Source organism: Pleurodeles waltl, chromosome 6, assembly GCF_031143425.1.
Source record: "Pleurodeles waltl isolate 20211129_DDA chromosome 6, aPleWal1.hap1.20221129, whole genome shotgun sequence".
Lineage (NCBI taxonomy): Eukaryota > Metazoa > Chordata > Amphibia > Caudata > Salamandridae > Pleurodeles > Pleurodeles waltl.
Window position 1 is genome coordinate 739,938,658 of NC_090445.1, and position 13,919 is coordinate 739,952,576.

The window sequence follows — 13,919 nt, forward strand, 5'->3', positions numbered from 1 at the left end:
TCTTCTAGGTGACTTTTGCTGGAAAAGGGAGGAGGGAGATTGGACGGAAGTTTTTGAGATCGTTGAGGTCAGCCTTAGGTTTCTTGAGGAGAGGTTGGATTTCTGCGTGCTTCCAGCTGTCCGGGAAGGTAGCTGTGTTGAAGGAAAGGTTGATGATCTTGCGGAGTATGGGGGCGATGGCGACGTCGGCTTTGTTGAAAACGTGATGTGGGCAGGGGTCAGATGGAGATCCTGAGTGGATGGAGTTCATGGTTTTAAGGGTTTCGGCGTCGTCTACTTGGGTCCAGGTGGTGATGTGGTCGGCGTGGGAGGAGTTGTTGGGGGTGGGGTCTGGCGGAGGTGAGGTGTTGAAGCTGTCGTGGATGGCTGCGATTTTCTGGTAGAAGAAGGTGGAGAGATCGTCGCAGAGTTTCTGGGATGGAGGGATGTCGTTGGCGTTGGCGTTGGGGTTGAAGAGTTCCTTCACGATGCTGAAGAGTTCCTTGCAGTTGTGAGCGTTGTTGTTAAGGCGTTCTGTGAAGTGGGAGCGCTTGGCGAGTCGGATCAGTTGGTGGTGTTTCCGGTTGGCTTCCTTGAGGGTAGCAAGGTTCTCGGGTGTACGCTCGAGGATCCATTTTTTCTTGAGTTTCTGGCAGGTGCGTTTGGAGGTGGTTAGTTCGTCTGTGAACCAGGCTGTTTTTTTCTTTTCTTGGTTGGCGGTGGGTCTCTTGAGTGGGGCTAGGATGTTGGCGCAGTTGAGGATCCATTGTTGGAGGTTGATGGCGGCGGAGTCTGGGTCGGTGGGGTCGGGTGGGGGTTTTTTGGCGAGGTTGTTGGTGAGTTGGTCTTTGGTGACTTTTCCCCAGCGGCGGTGAGGCGGAAGAGGGGTGCGGTGGTGTTTGGTGTTTTTCTTGAAGGAGAAATGGACGCAGTGATGGTCGGTCCAGTGGAGTTCGGAGGTGTGGCTGAAAGAGATGTGGTTGCTTGAAGTGAAGAGTGGGTCAAGGGTGTGGCCGGCGATGTGGGTGGGAGTGTTGACCAGTTGACGGAGTCCGATGTTGGAGAGGTTGGTGGTCAGTGATGCGGTGTTGACGTCATTGTTGTTCTCCAGTTGGAAGTTTAGGTCTCCTAGGAGGATGTAGTCTGAAGAGGCGAGGGCGTGGGTGCTTGCGAGGTCGGAGACGGTGTCGCTGAAGAGGGCTCTTGGTCCTGGAGGACGGTATATGAGGGTTCCTCTGAGGGTAGTGTTGGGGTCCGTGTGAATCTGGAAGTGGAGGTGTTCGGCTGTTTTGAGGGTGTCGTCCGTGTGGGTATTGATCTTGAGGGTAGCTTTGTGGGCGATGGCTATTCCTCCTCCGATTCCGTTGGTGCGATCTCTTCTGGTGATCTTGTAGCCGTCAGGGATGGCGATGGCGATGTCAGGGGCCGAGGAGTCGTTCCACCAGGTTTCGGTCAGGAAGGCTACGTCTGGGGCGTTGCTGTCGAGCAGGTCCCAGAGTTCTATGCCGTGCTTTCGTGCGGAGCGTGTGTTGAGGAGGATGCAGTGCAGATGGTTAGTGTTGGTTGTTGCTGGCTTCGTTGTTCTGTTGCAGGTGAAGTTGCAGGTACGGCAGGAAAAAGGTCCTTTGGTGTGCTTCGGGCTGGCCTGGAAGCACTCTGTGGAGGGGCCAGGCTTGAGGGCGAGGAGTTCGCTGGCCGAGTAACGAAGGCATGGGGCGCGAGGGCCAGGGGAGGTGGCGCTGGTCGCGGTCCAGGCGCCGACGGGCGCAGACGGGCTTGCCTCTGGCGCGGACGCGCAGCGCCAGCCATTAAGAAGGGAGGGGGGAGGGAGGAGCAGCTGGGAGGCGGGAGGCGGGAGGGAGCGGCGAATGGGGGCACGAGGGGGGCAGGGCCGCAGGGAGGCAGCGGCAGGGAGAGAACTGCAAGGGGGAGCGCCCAAGGGGCGAAAACAACAAAAACAAGGCACAAAAAAGTCGGGCACAAATTAGAAAAACAGTCACAAAAATACACTAATGGCACAAAATACAATCGGGGCACAGCAATCAGAGGGGCACAACGGGGGCAGACGCGCAGGAGGCAAGGCGCTTGAAAACAATAGAAAAGCACTTACAGGACGGCGAAAAGTGGCACAATCAGAAGGGGCACGACGGGGGCAGAAGCGCAAGGAGGCAAGGCGCAGAAAATATAGAAAACACTTACAGGACGGCGGAAAGCGGCACACGGGTCAAGTGAAGCTTACTAGAGCCCACTAGACACCAGGGATGAGGCGCAGGAGGATGCCTGCGGGTGGAGGAGGGCCTCGAACACGCTAGCAGCAGCGTGGGCGGGGGTCAGAGGCAGGAGACAGCAGGTTGGTGCTGCGGACGTGGGGGGCGAGCTCTAGACCTAAGGCAGGTCTTAGAAGTCCAGCTAGAATGAGGAGGGCGGTGAGAGCAGGCAAAGAAACGGCGGAAGGAAAATTGCATCGAAAATTAAAATGAAGTCAAAAACATAGAGAAAACGTATACAACAAGCATTTGCAATGCAATTGGTCTCGTGTTTGCTCGGGGTAGAGCTATTAGCGTTGTAAATTCCTAACTGGACTTTTCTTGCCACACAAACTGAAAATAAAAAGTAAAACAGTAGACATAAGCGAGCTGATTCAAAGCACCGCCGTGAGCGCAAAGAGAGAGACAAAATGAAAAAGAAGTTCGCTCGTAGTCAAAGTTATTGACAAAAGTGCAATTATCCATGTAACAGGGTCGACGGCAAAGGTGGTACCAAAACCGCCCTAAGGAGGGACAAAGGTAAAGCAGTTACCAACGAAAACAAAGGATTTTTGAAAGGCAAGCCCATGAAGGAGTATAGTGATGGGTGCTGTGGGAGGGGTTGAAAGCCCAGATACATACCAACACGTTGGAAAAGCAGAGCTTGTGCGCTGCTATGCTCGACCTAAAAATGTATGTGAATGCTCTAGTCGTTCGAAATAGACAGGGTCATTTAAATTATTCAATTTTCCACCCAAATCTTTTTCAACAAAATTATGGATTTGCCACATAATCCTTCATCTACTGACTGATTTATAGAATTTATTTTAAAAAAAGGTTTCTAGCTCAAATCGATCAAAAGTTACTAAAATGCAGCAACAGGGTTTGCTGTGAAGTGGAAGGCCCTTGGCAAAAGTTGACTGGTCACTTTCTAATCGTCTATCACTGTGTTTGAGTATCAAACTGCTTCTTATTAGAGGGAACCTTTGCCCAGACAGTGTTAACATTAAAAAGGGCGAAATACACACTAGCCTACGCTGCATATTATGTCTTTTCCCGCCTCACAATTCAGGCAACGCTGCAGCGCAATTTAATCATTCCCTGGCGCATTATTCCAATAGCTCTGAAGAGGGGATGATAGGTAAACCCTCGCCCCCATTTCCCTGTCCCGGCGCCGCCCCCGCCTTCCTCCACCCAGCCAAAATATTAAGATATAAAGAAAAAAAAAGCATGAGGCACAAGGGGGCCGAAACCCCCACAACCCCACCACAAAAAAAAAGGAGTAGATGAACCGACACTGCCATCTACTGGTTAAAGTAAAAAAACAAAAATAATATAGAACTAAACGAAATATTAAATGCGATTTTTTTCAAAACAAAGGAAAACCATTGTTTATCAAAACCAATCGCTCGCTGATTTCCAGAGTTTAATAAGGAGTAATTAATGGATGCGTAATAATAACATGGGAGCGGCACAACACTTTCTACTTACACTATGCCACGGAGGAATTCCACGAGTTAGACTGTGCAATCTGGTTTCTTTAATAGAACAATTTATTCGTATGTATAAAAACTGTGAAACAGGAAATGTGTTTTTCGCGTTTCACAATAAACTTACTTGAAAACTTCATATTGTCTAGTGTTGCCATTGCTTCCGTAGAGTGCGACGTTAAAAAACCCGGTCACTCTAGAACTTCCAGTAAGCGTGACCGACACTTTGTACCGATAGCCTGCAGAATTAAGGACATGTTCATTAAAATGTAGTCAAAAAGAAAAACAAAATCTTACATTTGTTTTTTTTCTTCTTAAAATCAGATTAATGGTCATAGGTATATTTTCGAATTTGTGCAGCAAAATGCTTCTACCACTGAATATTGAAGATATGGTGCCATTCAGATGATTTTGTTCTTGACTGGACAATATACTGTGGGGTATATATTGCCCCTGCTGCGCAATCTTCGCAAAACGGTGTCTTTATGTTTCCACGGTGCTGAAAGGGAAAACGGAGGGATATGCAATTGCTTCCTTAAAGGTCTGGTCGCTAATACAGAAGTGGTTTTCCACTGATAACCTCCAGGTTGCAAATAGTTTGCTTCATGGCTCGCCAGGTCCTCCTGACTTGGCTGTTTTTGTTGACCATAGAACTCTGTTCACTTTACCCCTGCAAACCAGTGTTACAGTGTTTGTGCTCCCCTTTTAAACATGATGTAATTGTTATACACCAGATTGGCACATTTAGCTTACCTATAAGTCCTTTGTATATGGTACCAGGTGCAGCCAGGGCCTGACAAATGTCACTAGTGAGATGCAGTACCCATTGTGCCACCTGCTGCGGTGACAGAGCAACACTGACCCAGGTCTACCATTGTAGCCTGGCAGGGCAGTTTAAAAATTCTATTTCAACATGTCAAACTAAACCATTTTGACAGGCCTAAACCTTCCTCTTAAATATTACTAAGACACCCTGAAGGTAGGCCTCATTGTCCATAAGAGTGGGTATATGGTAGGACTTATAGTGAAAAAGCTTATGTAAAAGTACATCTTAAAACTGCATCAATATAGTTCTGGGATATTAAAGGGACACAGATCAAATTACTCCCTGGTAAATTCGGGCACCCCAGCATTACAGAATTGTAATATGTTGAAGCTCTGGAGTAACCCCTTAATGGTGTTGGATTATGGGACCATCGTAAATTTCTCAGTCTTGCCAAAGTGAAAAAGCATTTCCTTAGATTCGTTGTTATGCTGCCACAAAGTCCCCCATTGTTACCACTTTATATGGATATAGAAATAAAATCTATTGCAAACAAAGTAAATATTACACCACTTTTATACTGCTGCAAATTTGGCAGACACCCAGATTACGCTCCTATAGACTGGCCCCATATATTTCTAGAATTTACGTGTACAATCAATTTTGAGCCATTCTTTATTAGTTATGCCAGTTTTATGTAAACAACTTTATATAAAATTAAAGTATGGCATACTGCCTCCGAATGGCTTCAGTAGCCAATGGCCAACTGACTCGTCAACTGATGGAAAATGTCCTGCTTGTAAAACTTGAAACTGAGACTGTGACACATGTATTATTTTTCTCCAAAGACTATGCAAATGTGTGGACTAAATTGTTTGTCCCAATCTATCGTCAGATTGGGACAGCCCATCCCCAATATGCTCTACGACTTTTAAGGTCTAACACCAGAGAAACTCTAGTTCCTTGCGTCCACATGGTTTATGAGAAGGAAATACTGTGTAAGAACAGTAGTGTGTACATTTTATTACAAAGTTATTTTACACTAAGTATATACATTATCTTTAATTATTTTACTGTTTTAATTTTTTATTGTAATGAATGATGTATTTTAATTGAGATAGTCTTAAGGGGTTTGTTCCTGAATAAACATTTTTTTACTTGACAGTGAAAAATCTTAAAAGCTATCTTCATTGCGCAAGGCTGGATGGTTCCATGGGAAAGCACTGCGTTAGATTATTACACTTTATAATAATAATTTCAGTTTGGTAGCAGCTAGAAACATATTTCAAGGACTCGTTTTAATAGTTAAACAAAGTCAAATTTAATGATAAAGTCACATTTTTGTAACTATTAAAGAAAAGGTTCTTTATAAAACTTACCCGAGTTACCTGTTCCCTGCCTCTAATGCCTTTCTGAAACTTCCAGTAGTCACCTGGCTGTTGATGGCTTCCCCACTGGGAGGTATGAAGTGGCCTTGGGTGTGGGGAGATGTTGTCCTTCCCTTGGCAGCACGGCCTAGGGGCTGTGCCTAGCCCCCTGGTGAACTTCAAAGAAGCCTACCCAATCACAAGCAGATGAAGCTAACACCCAGGCCTGCACCTCTATTTTTTCCTCCCAGTCTGATTGGCCTCTATTACAGTGGGCCTCTTGATGACATTACAGTGTCAGATCCTGCTGGAGCATCAATAACTTCTTGACAGGTCTGCTACGGATTACATATAGCATTTGGAGTGCACTTCAAAGGAGGGAAAGAGAATGGCAACGCATGTTGTGTGTATCCACCGTCTGTTTTCTGAGAGCACAGTTTTTGTTCCACCAGACGTCTGTCTCTAAATTTGTTGCAGCTATAGGGTCTGCCTAAATCTGGATTTAAGTGTTAGATATGCCAGACAAACATGTGGCATCTCCAGGCACCCATGCAATCCTGGACTTATGGAAGATCAGATGAGGGCTTGAGAAGAGCATAGAAGACTACACCTGCTCTCTCCCTAGTGCCCAGGGCTAACAAGTGTACTCTAGTGGACATAAGGCTGGCCTCCTGTTAAAGCTATACAGTAGGGCTAGAACAAATTACAAGAGGATTTCTGCAACAGTCCAGCAAACCAGGGGCAACTGGACTGGACCCTCCCGTTGGTCTCTGCCTGCCCCCCTGTGAGTCTATGAGTGCCTCCCCTGCTGCCTCAGAAGGCTTTAGAAGTGTATTCCTACGGCAGATTGGGACTTAAAGGACTAAAGTCGGAAGGTAATATTTTTGACCAGGACATACCTGGTTTGTATGGACCACCATGTCTCCTGCCCTCATCCTTATCCTTACTCCATGTGTTGTCTGTTTCTCCAGTGCTCCTTATTGGCTTGCTCCTCCAGTCCCTCTGTAGAGTGGTGAATACAAAGATTAATGTACCCCATGTAGTTCAGAATGAGTGGTCCAAAATGCTCCAGAATTAAAAGCTGTGCATGACCTTCAATGCCGGGGTGAACATTCTTGCCGGGTATTTGCTATTGCTCTGCTTAGGTTAAATTAGATCTCCCTGCCTGGGTCAATGCATGAACATAGTCTGGACTCCTACTAATACGTTGCATGATGAAATGTATGACTGAAAAGTACTGAAATTACTTAACTTTGTTAGACATTCTCAGGGTCTCAGGGACATAGTACAGCATTCTGTATTTATAATTTTAATGGCTCTCTTGTTGTGCAGGTGGAATAGCTCATTGTCTGAAAACCATATTTTGTTTGTGCAGCAGTAGAGCACAGAACTGGAATATCATTGCTAAATTCAGTGCTAATTTGTGCCGGTGTTTGTGGGTGTTCAGTACCGGCATTTAAGGCTTGATTTAGATGTTAGAAATGTAATGGTCCCGCCATCAACCTTTCGACTGAAAACCCATCCACTGTCACAATGGTCTGCCAGCCATATTTAGATGTTGGCGGTCCCATAGATGAATGCCCGCATTCAAACCACTGTCTCCACCACGAAAGGCGCAATAGGGAAAAGTGGTTGACAGCAGAACCCCAGACACCCTTCCTGTCGTTCAGATTTGGATGTGCCTTACCACCAAGAAAAAAAGTGTCCGACCTCCATGTTTGAGTTGGCGGATTGTAAGGGTTTGAGGGGAAAACTCACCTTTTTTCCACATTCCACCCCATCTTCGACTGGACATGACTGGACAACACCTGCCATTGTGGCTGCCATGGTAGGTTGTTACATTCGGTGGGCACTGCTTGGGAGGTCAGGGCCACTGCACGCATATACATGCCACAGTAAATTTTGCATATGCATATGCATATGTTGTAGACACGAGTGGGTTAGACATGGATTGGGACACACTGGTACACAACACATATTGCACACATGCACAACTGTCATTATGGTGTCAGTATTCTTGGGCAAATGAATGCTGGTACAACAATGACTGTATATTCGCACCTGTCAACTGTGTCCATGTGTGCACATTTGCCAGGGGACCTGTACTTGTCATGTTGTGCTGAGAGTTGTTTGTGTGCGTGAGTCAGTAAGTGTATGTGTGTGTGTGTGATGCTACTGTCTAGTTGAGTTGGAGGAAGCTGGAGTAGGTGATGGAGTGGTTTCTGTATGTGTGTCACTTGCATGTGAGACTAATGTTGTTGTGGATGTTGTGTTGCCGTGTGACACATTCAGGTGAGTGTGGTTGTTGTGTGGCAGATGTTGTTGTGATGTGTGTAGTTGGACATTTGTGTGAGTGTTCCTGTGGAGATAAGTGTGCAGTTGTGTTGGCTATCATGAATGTGTCTTGTGTGGGTGCAGTGTTAATGGTGTGTGTATATTTTGGTATGGATGTATGTCAATACGTCTTTATGGAATGTACAGGTTGTGTTGTGTTCGAATGGCAATGTGTTATTGTGTGACTGTGGTGTGCTGTGTAGTGTGCAGTGCAGGGGTACACATATGGCTAAGGGAGAGTGTTTGTGTATCACTTGCCTCTATTCCATAGCCCCTGCCATTGTACGAAGTCTATTGGATTCTCTTTTCGTCTGCAATCCGTCGCCATTCAATCTGCTTGCAGAACTGTAACATCTAAATACAGCAGGCAAAATACAGTTGGCTTGATGGTCTGATTGCATCAGCCATCGACACGGCTTGGTGGTGTGGCTGCCAAGATCTAAATCAGGCCAATAATTCTTAACACTGACACTTTTGTATGACAACTCATCACATGATGGCACTGTCTGCAGTGCAGAACACATTAGTTTAGTAATTTTGATATACATTAAAAACATAATAGTAGCAGTGGGTCCAGGCCATTGGTAATGGCATTTGGCAGCACTGGCAGGGTCAGTGGGTGCTGCAAGTGGCAATGGCCTCCTAAGTGCTACCTTCAGACGTGGCACATACATTTTTACAAATTAAGCCCTGGCTGTATATATGCTTAAACAAATGTTTCACATTATTTGGTCATGATGTACATGTGACATCTGCCCTTTTGCCCTGTCTTTAGTAGGGGTGGGCAGTGAGCTCCGCTCCACTGGCAGAGTTAATGGAGTTTTTGGCACTCCGCGTTCCGCTTGGAGCATGGAATTCAGCCAAAAACTCTGCTAGCCCTGCAGTGGAGTGGAGCTCACCAGCATGCACACTGCAGCCCAGTTATGGACAATACAGCACAGGTGTAGACAGCCTGCGCTTGCGCCGTGTGGCCCATAACTGAGCTGGACTTTATACTCGGCCCAAAATGAAAACAACATTTTCCATGCTGCGACAGGCTTTGCTTTCAGCCGCTTGGCGGTGTACAGCTACTGCAAGCTGCTGCTGAAAGGCTGCACTGGTGCCTGCTCCAGATCCAGGCCTCCCTCCTTTCACTGTTGTCAGCAGCCCGGGAGCAGGGGGCAGAGGGAGGCAGACAGCCAGGCCACTGGCAACTGGGACCTTCCTGGACCCAGGCCAGACCCGTGTTTTGCTTTGTCTTCTATGTGAACACAGGGGCCGACACTAGGCATGTACAGAATTTGCATATGAGGGGGGTCTGTGCTTGGAAAAAAGGAAACTTGCAGTCAGAGCGCCACTTGAAAAGAACATCTGTCTCCCCAGAGTCCCTGGGAAAGGAAGTGATGTTATGGAGTACGGTGTTGAAGCCAGCAAGGAGAGCTGGAGACCAGGGGAGCATCAGCTGCTGAGTGGTAGTCCAGCAGCCCCCCTCCAGACAAAGATGTGTGTGGCCTGAGAGAGTGCCTTAGAGCCCAGTGGCAAGCAAGGCTAGGTGCTTTGTGAAAATACCAGGCTGCTGGTGGTGAGCTGGTTTTCTGCTGCTATTGCTGGGCACTAAAGAAAGGGCGGTCTGGGTCTGAGGCCTTGTGTAACTGCAGAGGAAGTGACTACAAGGCTGGTGTGCTTGGCCCTCCAAAGCAGGTTTGTGAAGGAGGGCAGTTGGTTAAGGGAAGTGTGGAGAGTAGCAGGCTCCAGGAGGGTGGGCTGTGTCAGCACAAGAGGCCTAAAAGGCAGCTTTCGCTGCCTACGGCATACCATCCTGGCCTGATTGCACCAGATCTCAGAAGCGCTAAGCAGGGTCGGGCCTGGTTAGTGTTCATAACCATGCGTGACCCTGCTTAGTGGTTTCGAGATCAGGCGCATTCAGGCCAGGGTGGTAGGGCAAGTGGCACTCCCCGCACCTAGAACTCCACGGAATTCCACTGAGTTTTTAGCCTGCTCCATGGAATTCCACAGAATAGAACTCTGTGAGCTCAGCCCACCCTTAGTCTTTAGCTGGTTGCACTGCACCAATTGCACCTTATTCAACAGCCGGTCCCAGACACAGATCGATTTGATAATGAAAATCCCACGAAGGTCCACAAAATTATTTTTCCCTAATCACCTTTTCCCAGCTCATCTGCCAATCCAGATCCACAGTAAGTTGACTGCAAATAGCAGGGGCATGAAGGGATTCACATTGCTCCAGTAAAAATCTACCATGAAGGAGTCAGTGCCCGAACCCTGTGGCTCAATAGGTGGGAGTAATTGCTCATTGTGTGCTGGATCCACACTGAGCCCCGATTATCCTTGAAATTGATTTATGCTGACCCTGTACGGCTAGCACTGTAACATGCATGTGTTGTAGACACGAAATGTTGACTCAGGTATCCTTTTTTAAATCCAAAGTGTGCTTAACCCTAACAGGGAGACAAACAGGTTTCCAAAACAATAGTCCATTGCTTTTTCTCGAAGTAATCCAATGAATTAAAAATTTGCAGACAGTAAAACTCACGTGGGTACATATGAAAAATGTCTTGTCTCTAGAGCTGCGCCAAAGACCTCCATAAAGTTAAATGTTAAAACATGGCAGAAGTCTAGACAGATCAAGAGTGCTGAACTCATACGATTACATTAAGCACAGGGTCCTATGAGAGCATGTTCTTCTGAATCATACTGCCAACCAACTGGATTGCAAGACATAATCCTAAAATGTATATTTGGTAAAAATCTCTTGAATGCCTAAGATTAGAGATGTGAAACACCTATGAATCTTACCCATTTTTATTGTACTTTAGTTTTAGGGTATTATTTATTTAGGTCCAGTTGATAACTCGTGCAGAACATTCATATTTATTGTGTGTGAAGTAACAGTGTTATTACATACTTTTGATCTCAGGTCCAGTATCCAGTACCTTGGATAGTAGGGAAAACCACATTTGATGTGAGAGGGTAGGCCTCACAACCTCAATTACCTGCTTGAAAACTTACCAGCCACTCAATTTTTGATGAATGAATGTCAATCAATATCGACTTTTGCAGCAGCAGAATAAGAACTATAATGTTTCTTGGTGATACAAGCCTGAACAAACAAGCATTGGCAAAGCCAATAGGTCTAAAAAATCCGAGAGCTATTGGCGTTGTCAATGTTTTTGTCTTACGTAGGTTGATAGACTTCAGCGTCCCCTACACATCACATCAGTCCAGCGTGAGAGGCTCATTGATTCTTCCCTGTCATGCTTGCATCGCATTTCTTATTTTGTCCCCACCAGCTCCCCGTGTGATGAGAGAGAACATGTCCAAGAGGCTGAAGTTACAGTTCAGGGGCGAGTCCAAGATGGAGGAGCATGCTTTCAACAACCCCTACCTGGACTACAAAGCGATCTGCTTTGCACCATTGGACCCCGAGGAAGGAGGCCCGATGCAGGACCTGTCTGCCAGAGGCCAGGACATCCCCTTAGACAAAGATGGAAAGATAAACAAAGCGCTTGGCAGAGGCAGTGGAGTGTCGGGGTGCTTCAGCACAGCAAGAAGACCGCGAGGGAAGTGACCATCCCTGCGAAGCTTTGGAGGGTGGGACCAGGCGGCACTGAGAATGAAACAGCAGTCAGCCTGAGGCAGGAGTGTAAATAAAACACAAATGAACCAGTGGCGAAGAATTAGAAACCCTCCAGCGGGTGGGAGAGGTGGTAACATGGAAAGCTACAAGACAGAAATGAGTGAACTGAAAACACGAGCACAGTATGACATAAGACAAAGGAACAAAGTGGTTCACAAAATAGGATCAGTGGATGTTTACAAATACTTGGTCCATGCTCTGGGGGTAGGGTCAAACACAAGAGTGGCATGACGTATTCATGCCATGGACAAATGGGGACAAAGAAGACAATGGAGCAAGCAAATTGAAAGTCTGAGGGCGGGCTGAAGCCAACAGACTGAACACCACACGTCTCTTCAAGACAAAGCATGTGCTGTCTAGACAAGACCTAAAAAGGTCCTGTTTTATGCTCAGCGCCTAATTCTAGTGTTCAGCCTGTTTCTAAGGTTTCCAAATGTTGGCAGAGAAGAGATTTGGCACACATGGAGTAAACGTCATTTGAAGAGGATCACACAATATTGTAAATGGTAAAATCGGCCATAGAACTCATGTTTTCTGGTTCGATGGTGACACTTATAGACACTAGATCACGTTTTGCCATTTTTTATCAGCCAGCCATTTAACGACCGGCCCTTGATATATCAGTCTCCCCTTTATCATCCACCCCTTCATCAGTCTGCCGTTTATCGGTTTTTAATTTACTGGTCAGTCCATCCATTGGCTGGCCATGTGCTAGTTAGAGCTTTTCAAGTGAGTGTTTTAATGATTAGACCTCCACCAGTCTGGTCATTAATTTATTATTCATCAGTATTCTCTGAGGCTTTCATTAGTCAGTCATTTGCCAATCACTTATTCAGCAGCCTTTACATAATTACTTATTCATCATTCAGTCTTTCGTCAATCAGGCATTCGGTAAACAATTATTTAAAAGTATGTCATCAATCAGTCTACCTTCAGATACTCAGTAATCAATCAGTCCTACGTTAGTCATTTGTCATTCGATTAGCCCTCGGTCAGTCTGTCCTCATTCAGCTAGTTATGAGTCAGTTGTTCGTCAGTCTGACAATTAATTAGCAGTCAATCCCATATTAGTATTATGACTGATAGCTTTAAAAGTTGGAAGTCACTTTCATTAACCATCCATTAGCGAGTTTTCTGCTCTCAATTAGACATTCATCCGGCTGGCAGCTAGTTACTGACAGGCAGTAAACCGGCTGCAATTCATTCACTTTTCCAAGAGCCTTTCCTCTGCAACTTTCTTTTCAATAACCCATTACGTGTTTGCTCGTTATCCTCAAGGGCTTCACAGAGTGTTCCACGTCAGTGCTACTAGAGTTCCGAATCGTGACCCTAGACATGTTGGTAGACGGACATGACACATGAGGGGTTACAGAGGAAGGGGGGTGAAAGCAGGTCAACCCATTTTAAGCCAAAACGACCGTCAAAAAAAGAATATGAAGGTGGCGGGTCACAATATGACTGAACGCGGACTACTAAAAAAAATGGAGTGATGTCACTATAACGCCAGAAAAACTGCCTTCCATTTTCTACAATTCCTTCCTGATCTACTTTTAGGTAGGCATGAGTAAAATTTTAGTGACTCCGAAGTAAGGTGCATTTTGCACTAAGAAAATAGAGCTAAATGCTAGATTACGCTTTTCACACAATTATGCATAATTACGAGTAATTTTGCGCCAATTATGAGTAATTACGCTAGATTGAATTACACTGTTGCACCCACTCCTACCTTTAGGCCTTTGTGATCAGAATAATCTGATTTCAAATACAACTAATACCTAAATAATGTTAAAAAAGAACTGCATATATGCATGAAACTTACGAGCAAAATCCTTGGCATCACCCGTGTTTAAGTAAAATTTCTGGCTGACTTTGGTGATACCAGAGTAGGTGTCGGCATAGTGGCCCATCTGAGGGCATCCAATGGAGGGACAAGGGAAGCCAGTGCCCTGGAGAAGCGAAAAGGGGTGTCATGATTATTAATATCAACTACATAAATAATGCAGACCACAACATTAGAGTAAAACCTTGGCACCTACGTGTGATATTTGTAACCAGCTCAATCTAACTCAATGTATCAATTTCAGAAGGATAAACTGATTTGTT

At 45.8% G+C, this 13,919-nt stretch overlaps 1 protein-coding gene across 1 annotated transcript in view; it reads right to left on the bottom strand.

Moving 5' to 3' along the window:
- LOC138300223 (pancreatic triacylglycerol lipase-like) overlaps positions 1–13,919 on the bottom strand; it is a 212,048-nt gene that overhangs the window by 14,727 nt on the left and 183,402 nt on the right. The window contains exons 10-11 of the mRNA XM_069239267.1: positions 13,636–13,762; positions 3,843–3,954 (exon numbers count right to left, since the gene is read on the bottom strand). Coding sequence (XP_069095368.1) covers positions 3,843–3,954; positions 13,636–13,762 — 239 coding nt within the window. The remainder of the gene's footprint in view (positions 1–3,842; positions 3,955–13,635; positions 13,763–13,919) is intronic.